This window comes from Acomys russatus, chromosome 9, assembly GCF_903995435.1.
Source record: "Acomys russatus chromosome 9, mAcoRus1.1, whole genome shotgun sequence".
In the NCBI taxonomy this organism is placed as follows: Eukaryota; Metazoa; Chordata; class Mammalia; order Rodentia; family Muridae; genus Acomys; species Acomys russatus.
The window spans coordinates 33,490,288-33,507,334 of record NC_067145.1 but is presented as its reverse complement, the minus strand read 5'-3'; the positions used below and the strand labels follow the sequence as shown (position 1 = coordinate 33,507,334).

Sequence of the window (17,047 nt, the reverse complement as noted above, 5' to 3'; positions counted from 1 at the left end):
CTCACTTCTTATATTTTTGGTTGTGAGCCTAGCCTTTAACAGCTGAGCTATATACTCACTTTTTTGTTGTTGTTTTGTTTTTTTGGGACAGGGTTTCTCTATGTTATCTCGGCAGTCCTGGACTTACTTTGTAGATCAGGCTGTCCTCAAACTCACAGAGATCCGCCGCCTCTGCCTGCCGAGTGCTGTGATTAAAGGCGTGCGCCACCACACGTGGCTTCTATATACTCACTTCTAAACATCAAAATTACACCTGAAATTTTGGGGAGATAGAATGGTTGGTAAGTGTTTTCTATATAGGATCTGAGTTCAGGTCCTAGAATGCAAAACAGACTAACAAACGAATGAACAAATATGCATAAACATTGCTTGGCCGGAATACTCCATAGAGCTTTTTTGGGTTTTTTCTTTTTACAGTTATAGAAAGCTAAGAAACATATACTATATAATTATCTTCATTTATTTACGTAACATTATGTATGTGTTTGTTATAAAAAAGACTCTGGAAAAGTTCAGCTAGGTATGGTGGTGCACACATTTAATCTAGGTACTTGGGTGGTAGGAGGAAGGTCAGAAGTTTAAGGTCATCAGTGCCTAAGAATAGAGTTTGAGGTCAGCCACTGTACGAGACCCTGTTTTCAAGTGCGTGCTTGTATGCGCACGCACACACACACACACACACACACACACACACACACACACACGCTGAATCTCAGTGTGGGGGATGGTGGAAGTCCCTCTAGCCCCACTTGCCATGCACAGCTCTCTTGGCCATAATAAGGGCTGTTAGTTTTCCAGAAGCAGCAGGAGGACGCAGCCTAGACGACATGTCTCCTCCAGGATTGTCTCAAAGTGTTGTGGACTCAGCCTTTTATCGCCTCTGGCCACCTATGTGCCTTGGCTGCTCAGAGTCCTATATCCTGTTTCCCTTTGCTTCTGTCCTGCCTCGAGGAACCGAAGGAAAAGGAGCCCACATCCACGCTGCTGTCAGTGCCATTTGTCTAGCAGGCTTGTTCAGGGCCAGGCAGGAGGCTAGCTGAGGGCGACTCAAAGTCCTGGCATGTGTCTGCGGATCTGGAGCTGATACTTGCTGTACTAGCAGGGAACTGGCTAAGGCAAGCTGGAAGGACTCGACAGAGGGCAGGCAATTTCAAGGTGAGCAAGGATGAGGGTGAGACAACCAAGACATTTAGCAGGATTTTACTTTCACTGCACGTGCCTAAATAAAACATGATTGTCAAAAGCCCAAACTTCTAGGAAGAGAAAACTAATTTGGTTTATTTTCAGATCATATGGTTAAAATTTCAAAATTCATATTAGTTTTAGTTTTATTTTGGCAGGTTGTGGCCTCTCTGTATGCACACACACACACAAAATGTAGGAGCCAGATTTCATCAAGGTCATTGCCTCAAGCAAGCTCAGAGAAAGCATTTAGATCTCAAGATGAGGAGAGCAGGCACAACCAGCTTCTACTACGTGGATCTCTGAACCCTGGGGAGGGGGCTAACTCAAAGAGCTTTTAATATTAAGCAATCCAAGCATCCCACCCTTGTAGTCACCCTGTCCTCTGTGTGAAGAGGACTGAGCTGGATAACAGTCGCCATTAGCACAGGGTGAGGTAAGTCCTTTCTCATATGCGAGAGCAAATAGGAGAGTTCTGCTTGTAAGAAAGTATAACTCGCTGGGAGTCCTTTTCCTATTAGAAAAAAGATGACCTTGATGCTTTCCCAGAAGCACCCAGTTCTCGGGGTTAGCCTGCTTTGCCTTGTCATCAGGGATGTCCAGCGTTCTCGGCGTCTGTTCCTGCCTTGGCTTCCATTCTTCTCTGAGCCTGAGGAGGAGACAGCAGACACGCAGTGGGTTAGTGCATTTGTCTCCTGGTCCATTTATGCGTTTCCTCTGCTTCTCATAAATACTGTATAAAGAAGCCCATGACTTTTGCAAATGAGTAACGAACAGAAATAGAATAGAAAAAGTAGAAAAATAAGTGAAAACTACAAATTTAATTTAGCCTTTCTGAATTAATATTAGATTCGATGAAATTCCAGTCAGAGTCCCAGTAAAACTGGCTTATTTTTTTTTAAACACTTATTATTTATACAGTATTCTGTGTGCATGTATGCCTGCAGGCCAGAAGAGGGTACCAGATCTCATTATAGATGGTTGTGAGCCACCATGGGGTTGCTGGGGAATTGAACTCAGGACCTCTGTTAGACCAGACAGTGCTCTCAACCTCTGAGCCATCTCTCCAGCCCCAGTAAAACGTTTTTTTTTATAGTCATCAACAAGCTCACTGTGCAGGAGTTGGCGTCCGTGGTCTCAGCTGCTTGGAAGACTGTGAGGCAAGAGGACGACTTAAGGCTAAGAGATTGAAGCCAGCCTGGGTGACACATCAAGACTTCATTAAAAAGAATCAATTTTATGTGGAAAAGCAAGAAAATAAGTAGATTAGCCAAAAGAATTGTGAAGAATGATGCTGAAGGACTTAGAGGACCTGATTTTAAGTCTTATATGATACAGAGTCAGCAGCGTTGACAGAAAACTGATTTGTGATCTCTGACCAATTAAAGGATTGGAAGAGGGGCCAGAGAGATGGCTCCGCAGTTAAGAGCACTTGCTGCTCTTGCAGAGGACCTGGCTTGGGTCCCAGCACCCGCATCAGACAGCTCAAACCCACCTGGGACTCCAGTTACAGGAGACTGCATTCCCTCTTCTGGTCATCACATCCTAGGCACACATGTGGCATATATATACTCATGAAGGCAAACGCTCAACACATAAAATGAAAATAAATCTTTAAGCAAAAGAATCGAGGTACTGGAGGTGAGCTGATAATGTATAGCAAAATGAAAATATTTAAATAAGAAAAAAATGTATTCACATTAATTTTTCTCTTATGAATACTCTCAAAATGAATATATTTTTTCATTCTTGCCATAACCTCATCTATTCTGTTTTCCAGAGAAATTCTCCCTCTCTCTCTCTCTCTCTCTCTCTCTCTCTCTCTCTCTCTCTCTCTCTCTCTCCTCTCTCGATTTATTTATTTAGTATACAGTACTCTCTCTGCATACATACCTGCAGGCCAGGCCAGAAGAGGGCATTAGATCACATTATGGATGGTTGTGAAGTCACCATGTGATTGCTGGGACTTGAACTCAGGACCTCTGGATGAGCAGTCAGTGCTTTTAACCTCTGAGCCATCTCTCCAGCTCCTCCAGAGAAATTCTCAAAGGAGAAATGTTACATTTAATGAACTCAATAAAAATATTTTGAGGGCTCTAGGCATCAAACTAGCTCTAGGCAACTTCCACTTCTTTTTAAATTTAAACGTCAATTTAAATTTAAACTAAAAATTAATTACTTTTACAATTATTAACTTTTATAGTTGGGTGTGTGTGCGTGTGCGTGTGCGTGCGCACAAAGCATGCGTGCACACACGCACATGTGGAAGTTGGCTCAGGGCCCAGGTCCGCGGGCTTGAGAGGTAAGGTGCTTCTGGCTGCTGAGCTCTCTAGCTGTCTCAAGCGTCATGTGTAACACTCCTCTCAATTGCTGGCCCAGGGAACCTGGGAAGCCTCTGAAGGGCTAGCCTTGTGTTTGGCAGTGCCTGTTCTGCAGCATGTTAATAGCCACAGTCTGAAAGTGGAAAGGCGCACGCAAGAGCGAAACATGTGGGAGAATAGCACCAAGACATTGGCTTTCAGCCTCAACTCTAAATAAAAGTGAGTAGTGTAAGAGTGGGGCTTGCCTTCCCTCTCCAAGCCATCTATCTGCCCTCCCGCCCACACTCTCAGCTCCTCACTTGAAGTGAAGTCTCTTTCTAGTTTCCATTATATGTAAAATAAATCCTTTGCCACATTTTGATTTTCTATGTTTGAAAGTAATTTTAATTTTACTTAAAGGCCCTCTGACATTTAGTTTGCGTGTATAGGTATAAAATGAGTAGACAAAGAAAACCTCTGAACCTAGTGCAGAGCCAAAGGTGCTTAGCAGAGGTCGTACTTCCCTGTCTCTCCTCACAGAGTGACAATGACTTATGCTCATCTCTGAGACATGTGAGAGGCACGTTCTAACACTGCACTGTTGCTCCTCAGTGCGGCTCTGTGAGATGGGTGCCCTACTTACTGCACTGTTGCTCTCAGTGCTGCTCTGTGAGATGGATGGATGGTTCTACACTCATTGTTCAGATGAAGATGTGAGGAATAGGACTAGCCTTCCTAGTGACTAAAACAGAGCTGAGTTGAAACCTAGGTCTTCTCACTTTCATAGAGGACTCTGTACATTAAGGATGGCTACCTTGAGCTAATTAATTTCCCATTGTGTACAGGAGAAAGCTTGCACTCAGAGTCATTAGCGGATTTTGTTGTGGCTACACAGCTTCAGAGTTGCTGCATCCTCTTCCTGCTGAGCATCTCAGAGCTCTGCCTTGGCTGACAGGCCCCTCAGTGATTGGATGCCTGTGATGTGGGGTCTAGTTTCCTGAAGCGAAGAACTTGGTCTTGTTATTTTGGGTGACTTGAAGCATTTAATAGGTGTTCAGTTGTTCTAAATTAGTTTAGTGCCTTGTTCCCAAATGGCTGTTTTTATAAAAAGAACTTGTTGGAAAACAAAAATTGTCCCTTAAGATATCCTAGGGCCTAGACAGTGAGAGAGAGGACTGCTTTTGTCCTTTCTGGGTAAGAGCAACATCCAGTTCTGGTGACTTGTGGAGATTTCTCCAGGCGGGGTCAGTGCTCTGAGTGTGTGTAGCCCTGGGCTCTCTTGCAGCCTGACCATACCACACTCTCCTCTCTCCAACACCAACATAATCCCCACTTACTTTTGTTTCCAGGCCAATGGATTCAGTGTGAAGAATTCTAATACATTTCCAGTCATTGGACATTGAAGAGAAATTATTAACAAAAATCAGTTTTGCATTTTAACTCATAGGAGGAATGGCTGCCCCTCCCTGCACTTGCCGCCTCACTCACTCACCAGCTCTACAGGCTGTGTTCTATCAGCCAGACAGATGAGGGAGCCAAGAACGAGGAGGGCATTGGGTTGGTTACCACCATGACGTTGAGCCAGAGGAGCTTTCTGTTCTCAAGAGTCCCAGTTTCATTGCCCATGAGACAGAGATTAATTGTTGTGACTCAGCTCACAGTACTTCATACACGGACTGCTTTTTCATCCTTCAAGCATGCCATGCAGGTTTGCAGGACGCTCACAGTCCGTTGCCCATCCGTGACAAACATCAAAAAAGGTGATCACCCTGAACCGCCACTTACGTTCACTCTCATCAGCTTTGGTTTATACATGATGCCAAATGCTTTGCTTCACACTGGCTCAGCTCATACTTAAGGTTTATTTGCTTCTGTTGCTGGGCTGTTAGGATTAGAAAGCTTGAGATGATAGGCTAAGAGGCTTCCCTTTTGTCCAAGGCCCAGTGCTGGAGCCTGGACAGATGCCTTTAGCAAAGCTTCTGATCCTATTTAGGGTGTTACGTGTGTGCCCTCTCTGTGGTCAGACTGAATAACCACACTCACTGTGTGAGGCCTAGCACGATGAAGAAGTGACTGATCTACTAAAAGTAATGGTTGTCACCACTGACAGCTGTGCTCAGCCCTTATACATTATTTACAGTGCTGCTTTTGCTGGAAGATTGAAGCTTAGCCTTTAGCATTATGGCAACTTCTATACCATAATCTGCATTTTGACTTAGACTAGATCCTCTCTCTAGTTTCTTTCTCTTTTTATCTGTTTTATGCTTATTGCTTCCGTTTCCTGTGCTGATTGGGAGCAGCACAATAGTGGCTGGCACTGGCAGCTTTGGTCCACAGGAAACGGAACTGTAGATTGGGAATATAGCTACCCTGGCAGAGTGCTTGCCTAGTGTACATAAACCCCAACATTCAATCCCCAGTTCCAAATGAGCCACCTGGAATTCTAGCACTTGTGAAGTAGATGCTGAGGGATCAGAAGTTTAAGGTCATCCTTCTCTACAGAGCATGCTTGAAGCCTGCATGGGGTATCTGAGATCTCATATTAAAAAAGAAAAAGAAGAGGGCTGGAGAGATGGTTCAATGGTTAAGAGCTCCGCCTACACTTCCAAAGGTCCTGAGTTCAATTCCCAGCAACCACATGGTGGCTCACAACCACCTGTAACGTGATCTGATCCCCATTTCTGATCTACAGGTGTATAGGCAGGCACAATACCATATGCATAATAATAAATAATCTTAAAAAAAAAAAAAAAGAACTGATAGCAATTTCAGAAAATATAAAACCCAAGGCAGGAAACAGGTTTTAAATGGATCCATTTTGATTTCCCTGGGGACTGATGAGCACTCTCAGCTGTGACTTGCTGTCTCTGCCCTAGCCTGGTACAGATAGAGAAAATACTCAACCATGTCTATACATTGTTGTATATGATATACATCACGTGACAGTGCAAAGGCTCTGCGCGATCCCCCTGCGCTCTCTGGGGATTGGGAAGACGGGGAAGCTTCTGGGATCTCAGTGGCAAGGAGCAGGAGCATTTCAATGGCTCAGAAATGAGAAATATGAAGTCATGTGCAGATATGCAAACCTTTGGAGGCTCTCTCTCCCAAGCTACTGAACTAAGATTAAGCTCTGATGTTTTAGAAGAGGAATTTTCATCTCGGGTGTCTCTACTTACCACTAGGCCAACTGGCTTTTTAAAATATCCAACTTCGCTGGGTGTGGTGGTGCACGCCCTTAATCCCAACACTCGGGAGGCAGAGGCAGGCGGATTGCTGTGAGTTCGAGGCCAGCCTGGTCTACAAAGCGAGTCTAGGACAGCCAAGGCTACACAGAGAACCCTGTCTCAAAAAACAAAAAACAAAAACCACCACCACTACCAACACCACCAAAAGCAAACCAACAACAAATAAGTTATGAATAAAATTGTAAGAGAATAAACAAATAAATAATACATAGTCTGAAATGTATAGCTTCAAGTTTAGTGAGAGCCCCTGTCTCAAGGCATAGAGCCAGATATCTGATGTTCTCCACTGGCCTCTGTACACCTGCGTACAGACACACACCCAGAGACATAGAAACAGGAGTCTTGTTCACACCAGGCAAGCAGTCTACCAACTGAGCTACATTCCTAGGCTACAGTTAGTTTTGTTTGTTTGTTTCTTTTTTTGAGATAAGGTTTCTTTGTGAAGCCTTGGCTGTATTGGACTTGCTTGGTAGACCAGCCTGTCCTTGAATTCACAGCCATCTGCCTGCCTCTGCCTCCTGAGTGCTGGGAATAAAGGCGCGCCATCACGCCTGGCCCTTAAATACCTTTTATAGGGCTTATTGACCTGCAATTTAAAAGAAAAGATGCCTTTTAAAAAATTGGTAAAGATGCTTCAGTCTCTTCATGAGCTTATGAACTGAGCTCATTCCCCACTCTCTCTCAGTGTGTGTTCCTTGGGGTCCCTCTGACTTGAATAATTAGGGAAAATGCCAGCATTAAGTTCTAGGGAATAGACTGCACTGTCAAAATTGTATGGACTTTGAGTCCCAGTTGCTTCACTTCTGAGTGAGGCTATCTGGCTGCCTTGTAGTATACATTGGAAGGGCAAACAGAAGTGTATCAACCTTTAGCAAAAGAGATGGCCTCTTGTGTGAGAAAGCGGCTCTATTTCTTTACACCTGTCCCCTGCAAAAAAGTTGTTCTTACCAGCTTTTGTATATATCAAGGAAGTTATTTCTGTTTTCAGAAAATCATTACTAATTTGGTTGGATTTTTTTTTCCACTTTGATTCTTTTTTTTAAAACTAGGTCTGATGTAGTCTACTTGGTTTCAGACTCATTATATAGACGAGGGTGAGCCTGAACTCATGATCTTCCCTAGTGCTGGGATCACAGGTATGAGCCCCTTTGCTAGATTTCAACTGTTGGTTCTCAAATTTACTTTGCTGATTAACTTCTTAAGACTCCTACAACTGACTTCCTGAATAACTATTTTATTTTTTTAAGGTTTTTTGAGACAGGGTTTCTCTGTGTAGCCTTGGCTGTCCTGGACTTGCTTTGTAGACTAGGCTGGCCTCGAACTCACAGGGATCCACCTGCCTCTGCCTCCCGAGTGCTGGCATTAAAGGCCTGCGCCACCCCCAAACAGGCCCCGGAATAACTTTATACTAAATAGCCACTTAGTCAGGTAACACTGTTGCAAATTGACTTTGTTGGACTGATGCAATCTCTCTAATGAAGGAATACAGTACAGCCAATTGTAAAAACAGAAACAAAGTTCTACAGTTTAACTTTCCAAGTCCCAGATTACTCAGTCAAGTAAAAACCTGAAATAATTTTTACTCCTCCTGTTCATTGGCTTCCTAAGGTACTTCTGTGGTCTGGCACCTCTAAAAAATGTTTCTTGGGACTAAATGTATGCATCAATCAGCATGAGATAGATTCCTATTTTGGTTAATCTTCACAGAGCCTTACTCTGTGAGATTGACACCAATTCTTGGCTTCTTCACACTCTTGAACTTGAAATTCATGCATCACTGACATTTAGGGGAAAGAAAACCAGAGATTGGAAAAAGCAAAAACAAAAACCAAAACTCAACTCACTGGAGACATTTCAACAGGCTAAAGTAGGCTGTTCCCATAGCCTGACAACACAGACTCAACGCATCATACCATAAAGATGAATTGCAGGTGAACTGATGTCCTACTAGGGTACAAAGGACTCCTAACACCTAACCCTGACCCCTAACAATGACCCTGACCCCTAACACCTAACCCTGACCCCTAACACCTAACCCTGACACTAACCCTAACTCCTAACCGTAAACACCTAACCCTAACCGTAACCCCTAACCCTAAAGATGAATTGCAGGTATCCTAAATCATAGATATCCTGCTAGGGTGCGAAGGAACCCCAACCCCTAACCCCAACCATAACTCCAACACCCAATTCCTAACCCCAACTCTAAACCCTAATACCAACACCAACCTTAAACCCTAACCCTTAACCCCTAACTGTAACCCCAACCCTAACCCCCTAACCCTTAACCCCTAACCCTAACCCTCTAGCCCTAACCCCTTAACCCCTAAACCTTACCCTAGTCCTTTAACCCTAACCCCCTAACCCTAACCACTTACGCCTAACCTCTAACCCTAATCCTAACCCCCTAAACCTAACGCTAAAACCCTAGCCCTCTAACCCCTAACCCTAGCCTTCTAACCCTAACCCTAAACATTAATCCTAGCCCAACCCTAGCCCTCTAACCCCCTAACCCAAAAACCCTCTAACCCTAACCCTAACTCCAAATCATAACCCTAAACCCTAATCATAACCCAAACCCTAACCCAACCCTAACACCTAACCCTAAATTAACCCTAATCCTAACCCTAACCCGAACGCCAACCCTAATCCTAAACCCCAACCCTAACCCTTAACCCAGACTGGAGTCCTGACCCTGACCCTAAATCCTAACTCTAAAACTGTAACCGTAACCTTAACCTCTAACCTTAACTCTTCACCCTAAATCCTAACCCGAACCCTGACCAGTAACTCCTAACCTTAACCCTAATCCTAACTCCTAACCCAAACTCTTACCCTATCCCAGAACCCTAACTCTAACCAGCATTGGAAACCTGCATTCACATGCATATAGTGTCACAAAGATACACAGATATGACATAGTTAAAAAGGAAAAAAAAGTGTTAAAGAATTAAATTTTTACTCACAAATGATTTTTCGTGTAAGCATTCAATCTTGTAACCCAAGTGTTGAGGCTTGTAACAGAAAGCAACCATCTAGTCTTGAAGTCAGAGAAGCCAATCCTTAACAGGTGCTTCCATTTGTGAAGATGTAGGAAATGCTGTCCTGCTGGGGAGTAGGATTGAGAATTTTCATATGCGGATTTCTTCATTCTACCCTAATTAACATTGCAGGTTGAAGATGTGAGCTCTGAGCTTCCTCATGCACCATGACACTTTCCTAGTGACCCCAAATCCCTCTGGAACCACAACCCAAACCATACAGTTACAAATGTCCTTAGACACTATGTTTTACAGCAACAGAAAACGCACTGATACACACCCACAGAAATGTACACCTGGATGAATTATTTCATGTAATTGAAGAAAACGGTGGGATCTAGAAGGATTACTTCACTTAAATTCAGTTTTTTTTTTATGATATTCACATTTTATTTTTTTCTTATTTATTTATTTTAATTAATTTATTCTTGTTACATCTCAATGGTTATCCCATCCCTTGTATCCTCCCATTCTTCACTCCCATTTTCCCCTTACTCCTCCCCTATGACTGTGCCTGAGGGGGACCTCCTCCCCCTGTATATGCTCATAAATTCATAGTTCTTTTGTCAACATGGGTTTGCAGTGTGAACAAAACGAAGAGGGACGTCGTTACACTTGGGCAGATTGTTGACATCGGTCAGATTTTTTTTTTTCTCCAGAATAAATAATCTTGTGTAACTTAATGTGTGCTGGGTAAAGATCTTACCAAATCCTTTAGATTGTTTTAGTTCTTTCAGTTCCTCAAGGACTACGCTGATATGTAAAGGCTTTAATAGATTAATTACACACTAAAGATTTTACTCTTCTATAAAGACATCATGAAATGCAAAACTTTACCACACTGACTACATTTATAGGGCTTCTCTTCAGTATAACTTTCTCCATGATTTAGAATGCTACATGCACAGGCTTTACCATGTTGCTTACATCCATTCATTGTTTTGTTTTACATATTAGGAGATTATTGTGACACGCAAAGTCTTCACCATATTGATCACATTCATAGGGCCTCTCTCTAGTTGTTTGCTCTTTTATGTATTCTAAAATAACTGTTGTAAAAAGGCTTTATTATGTTGATTACATCTGTAGGGTTTCCTCTCCAGAATGTGTTCTTTTATGTATTAGGAGACTACTGTGACATATAAAGGCTTTACCACATTGCTTATAGTCTGTAGGCCCAAGGTTATTGTGTAGTTTTAATGCTGATTTCTGTACACACACACCACACTATGTCTAGTTACAAGCTTTGTTCTGAGAATTTACTGTCTAAATGTTATAGAAACTCTGCTCCCCACTTGTCCCCCTGATATGTCAATAAATCAGCTTACAGCCAATCGACGAGCAGGAGAGAGGATAGGTCTGAACTTCCTGCCAGCCAGGGGACAGGGAAGCTAGGAGATGAAGCAGGGGATTCAGCCACGGGTAGAGGTCCAAAAAGGATCAGGAGGAAGGAGCTGGAGCCGAGGAAAGCTACAAAGTGCAAGTATCCCTGGGATGTTTGCTGGGAGTAAGGCAAAATAACATAGAGGGTTAAAGAACAGACTTAAACTGCTCAAGGTTGGATTGTGAAGCCTTGTATTATAAAAGAGTCTCAATTATTTGTGTGTTAGCTGGGTTAAGAGAGAAAACTAAGAGAAACAAACACTTCTTTTTTGTTATTTTGTTTTGTTTTGTTTTGTTTTTTGGTTTTTCGAGACAGGGTTTCTCTGTGTAGCCTTGGCCATCCTGGACTCACTTTGTAGACCAGGCTGGCCTCGAACTCACAGCAATCCGCCTGCCTCTGCCTCCCAAGTGCTGGGATTAAAGGCGTGTGCCACCACGCCCGGCTCAACAAACACTTCTTTATAAAAATAATTTCAACAACATTCACAGGGTTTCTCTCCAGTGTGTGTTTTTTTATGTATTTGATGACTGTGACATGCAAAGGCTTTCCCACATTGATTACATTCATAGGGTTTCTCTCCAGTATGAATTCTTTCATGTCTTCGAAGATTACTGTGACCTGCAAAGGCTTTCCCACATTGCTTACATTCATAGGGTTTCTCTCCAGTATGAATTCTTTCATGTCTTTGAAGATTACCATAAAGTGCAAAGGCTTTACCACATTGCTTACATTCATAAGGTTTCTCTCCAGTATGTGTTCTTTTATGTATTAGGAGACTACTGTGTTGTGAAAAGGCCTTATCACATTGCTTACACTCATAGGGTTTCTCTCCAGTGTGTGTTCTTTTATGTATTTGAAGATGACTATGACATGCAAAGGCTTTCCCACATTGATCACATTCGTAGGGTTTATCTCCAGTATGAATTCTTTCATGTCTTTGAAGATTACTGTGACCTGCAAAGGCTTTCCCACACTGATTACATTCATAGGGTTTCTCTCCAGTATGAATTCTTTCATGTCTTTGAAGATTACTGTAAAGAGCAAAGGCTTTCCCACATTGCTTACATCCATAGGGTTTCTCTCTACTATGTGTTCTTTTATGTATTAGGAGACTATTGTGTTGTGAAAAGGCCTTACCACATTGATTACATTTATAGGGTTTCTCTCTGGTATGATTTCTTTCATGCATTTGAAGATGACTGTGACGTGTGAAGGCTTTACCACATTGATCACATTCATAAGGTTTTTCTCCAGTATGTGTTCTTTTATGCCTTCGGAGATGACTGTGTTGTGAAAAGGCTTTACCACATTGATTACACTTGTAGGGTTTCTCTCCAGTATGTGTTCTTCTATGTATTTGAAGATGACTGTGATGTGCAAAGGCTTTCCCGCATTGATCACATTCATAGCGTTTCTCTCTAGTATGTGTTCTTTTATGTATTCGGAGACTACTGTGTTGTGAAAAGGCTTTACTACATTGATTACATTTGTAAGTTTTCTCTAGGATATTAATTATTTCATGCTTTTGAAGATGACTGGGATGTGCAAGGGCTTGAACACATTGATGATATTCAGAGGGTTTCTCTCCAGTATGCCTTCTTTCATGCCTGTGAAGATAATTGCACATGTGAGAGCTTTCCCACACTCATTACACTGATAACTCTTTTTTTTTTTTTTATTTATTTATTTATTTATTTATTTATTTATTTATTTTTATTAATTTATTCTTGTTACATCTCAATGTTTATCCCATCCCTTGTATCCTCCCATTCCTCCCCCCCCACTGATAACTCTTTTTATCTGTTTGAATTAATTTCACAATTTGATCTAATTGTAAAAAAGAATCAGATCTTAAGGCTTATCACCTCATTTATATTCATGGTGCTCCCCTAAATTACAGGTTGTTTTTCATCTTTGAAAACACCTGTGAGCATTTATTACATGGCTCACATTCATAGCATGCTTTTGCTATTTGAGTTTTTCAGATTTTTGAAGAGCACTAGAAGAACTCAGACATTTACCACATTGATTCCATTCATATATTTTCCTATAGTGTGAGTCATGCTACATTTGCAAAATGAACCAGGACAAACAGAAGAATTTCCACATTCCTATTAATCATAGTTATTTTCTGCAGTGTGAGTTTGTTGATGCATTCCCAATGAAGTAGGAAAACCAACTAATTATAACCTTGCACCACATCCAGCAAATCTACTCTAACTGGAGACATAGCTTCTAATTGTCCTGTGACAGAGGGGGGTACTTTGCTTCTTCCAGTATCCCTTATGCATACATGGCTTGCATCTATTTTGACAGGTGGTATATGTATGAAAGGAAGAATAACAAATGAAAGGTTTCCACATTGTATTCACACAGCTTGACTTTTTGTTCCGTATAGATATGTGGTATATGGATTAAGGATTCTCCACAACAACCTTGGAGCTGGTGTTTGCTGTTTTGTGGGTTCTTCTTTCTTCTACCTTCTCTACCCTTATAACTCCCTAACACTAGACAGGAGAGGAAAAAGGGATAGAAAAGAAAGGGGGAGAGAGCTGGAGCGATGACTCAGAGGTTAAGAGCACTGCCTGCTCTTCCAAAGGTCCTGAGTTCAAATAGCAAGCATCTATAATGAGATCTGGTACACTCTTCTCGGGTGCGGGTGCACATGCAGGCAAAACACTGATACTTAATAAATAAATAAATATTGCCAAGAAGAGACTTGATACCCTATGAGCATATACAGGGGGAGGTAATCCCCCTCAGGAACAGTCATAGGGGAGGGGAATAATGGGAAAATGGGAGGGAGGGAAGAATGGGAGGATACAAGGGATGGGATAAACATTGAGATGTAACCAGAATAAATTAATAAAATAAATAAATAAATAAATAAATCTTTAATAAAGAAAGGGCAACATTATTGTTGGAGTGTTTCCTGATGATGAGGGGCATCCAGGTCTTTGATGCATGCTTGATCTTTACAATCAGGACATCTAATTTCTTCTTCTTGTTGCTTCTTCTTTGCACATGACTACTTAACATACCATAACCAACAGCAACCAACCAACAATCAACAACAACCCACCCTGGAATTCTAGACCTCCCCAGAATTCTAACCATCACATAATTGCAGAGCACAAGGTAAATCATAGTCAGGTGGTATGGACAATCTGAAGTAACCCCATATCCTGCACCTGAGATTAAAACAAGTACATATTCCTGTAATATTTTTTTTTTTAAGAAACCAAAATTCCAGCACTGCCACGATATAACCTTTTTAGCTCTCATAAACTCACTAAGCTTAGCCCCAGTACCACAAGCATATGAGTAACACCAGCTTTACTATGTACTGTTTGCTTATTAGAAGGTTTTGGAGATGTACTTATCACTTACTCAATGTTTATACCTTTTGCAGTATCTGAGTGGTATAAGACTAAACAGCCTGGTAGCTCTACAGTGTGGCTCTAATGAGGCTTGATTCAAATGGTGGTAACTGCTAAGGCATTGTTTCCATGACTTCTTTCTTTAATGAATTCCTTGCAAACACAAATCAGATTCCTGACATTGAGGCACATGGTTTGTAAGAATTTAATACCATCAATACACTTAAAGTTATTTTTCCTTAAAATTTCCAGGGCACATCAGAATTTCTTCAGAGACATATTTGTGTCAGCTTGTACATGACAGTTACCTTTCTTGTCGTCTAGAACTTTGGCATTGATCTTCAATACTGTGGTCTTCCCAATTATAGCCTAAAATACAGTACCAGAAATTTGATATATTATTGGAAATTAGGCAAAATTTAAGTTACTATCTTCAGTGAACCTTAGAGCCATTCCTGATTTATTTACCTCATTCTCAATTGAAATTACAGAAGAGTATCAATCTTATTTTAAAAAGGGAAAGAAAATTCACAGTCTTACCTACAACAGTGAGGTTCCTGTAGGTCTCCAGCATCACATCTTTGTAGAGAGTCTTCTGGGAAGGAGCCAGCAAAGCCCACTCTTCCCGAGTAAAGTTCACATGCACATCATCATAGGTCACTGCATCCTAAAATATCACATACATGTGTTCAACAGAAAGTATGATACTGACAACACTGTAAATGTCTGCTTCACTGACAATATATTCATATAATTCCGGTGCTCCCCCTACTTATTTCCTGACACAGACGTTCTAGTGTCATCTTAGGAGGAAATTTCTGTACCCTCTAAATAGAATATAGCCTTGCAAGGGAAATGCCAATCGAGAGAGAGAGAGAGAGAGAGAGAGAGAGAGAGAGAGAGAGAGAGAGAGAGAGAGAGAGAGAGAGAGAAACAGATTAACAGTACTGAGTACAGAGAAATTGAATGAACAATTACTAACTTAAAAAAAATGAACAAGCTGGGTGTATTGACCCATGCCTTTAATATAAGCACTTAGGAAACAGAGGCAGAAGTATCTCATTGAGTTGGAAGACAGCCTGGTCTATGCAGTGAGTTCTAGGACACCCAGAGGTGCATATTAAAATCCTTTCTTCCCTTCAAAATTCAACCAAACAATCCACAAAGATGGAAGTTCCTAAAAAGAATCATACATTCACTCCAGTTCACTTCATCTTCCAGAAATCTGAGGTGCCTCAGTTTAAACTGTATACGTGTTTAAACAGTTACAAATGTACAGATGAAAATATTAACAATGAGCCGGGCGTGGTGGCGCACGCCTTTAATCCCAGCACTCGGGAGGCAGAGGCAGGCGGATCGCTGTGAGTTCGAGGCCAGCCTGGTCTACAAAGCGAGTCCAGGACAGCCAAGACTACACAGAGAAACCTTGTCTCAAAAAACCAAAAAAAAAAAAAAAAAAAGAAAATATTAACAATGTACGTTTGTAACTGCCCCGAGTCCTGTGATTACAGGTGTGTGCCACCCCGCCTGGTCCATACCCATCTTAACACTGATGCATCGGGTTTCCAGGAATACTTTATTTACTTCTTTCTTTATTTAGGGTTTTCTCATTAATTTTTTGAAAGACTTTTTCTTTATTGCATAAAAAGTATTATATGGCCTGGGCAGGTCACTCAGGAAGTATTCTTCTTGGGGTTGACTTGAGTTCAGATACCAACACCCAAGCCAAGTTGGGAGGCTCATAACTACCTGCTGCTCCAGATTCAGGCATCTGACATCCTCTCTTCTGGTGTGTCACCTGTACACACATGGAAGACATTCTCTCTCACACATATAAAGATACACATAAACATTGGGGTAGATTTGTTTTTTATTTATTTATTGTTTTTTTTTTTTTTGAGACAGGGTTTCTCTGTGTCAACTTGGTGTCCCAGACTCAATTTGTAGACCAGGTTGGCCTTGAACTCACAGTGATCCACCTGCCTCTGCCTTCTAAGTGCTGGGATTAAAGGCGTGCTAGTCCTGGAAATTAGTGGGCTCAACTTCCAATATTTAGATGAGGGTGTCACAAATATCCATTATTTGATGTTCAGGAGTTCTGAGTCCATCTTCTGACTATTGTGAGGACCAGGCACACATGAAGTGCATATTCATGCATATAGGCAAAATACCGTATTTTCTGGCATATAAGACAACTAGGCATACAAGACAACCCCCAACTTTTCCAGTTAATATATAGTTTGGAATATACTCACTGTATAAGACTAGCCGCCTTCCAACGCACACCCTGTGCAGCAGACTGGACATGTGTCTATTTGTAAGCAGGGCACAGCCAGGCATTTATTAAATGCTAGCAGACAGCCAATGCCAGCCTACACTGTCCCTTTAACGCGTGCTCCACACTCAACCTGAAGATGCTCAGCCCTCTGAGTCAAATGGAACAGTGCTCCCGTTCTCCTCCTCGAGGTACAGGAAGATGTGTGCAGCTTGCTCCTCCCTGCTTCATACTCCCTGC

At 41.8% G+C, this 17,047-nt stretch overlaps 1 protein-coding gene across 1 annotated transcript; it reads right to left on the bottom strand.

Annotated features, from left to right (window-relative positions):
• Positions 1-11,636: 11,636 nt before the first annotated feature.
• Positions 11,637-15,459, bottom strand: LOC127193852 (zinc finger protein 431-like; the record flags this gene model as incomplete). The annotated part of the gene is made up of 3 exons (XM_051151106.1): positions 15,073-15,459; positions 14,841-14,901; positions 11,637-12,759 (listed from the first exon to the last, which is right to left on the bottom strand). Coding segments are annotated over exons 1-3 (1,218 nt in total), but the record flags the coding sequence as incomplete, so codon positions are not given.
• Between the last annotated feature and the right edge of the window lie 1,588 nt (positions 15,460-17,047).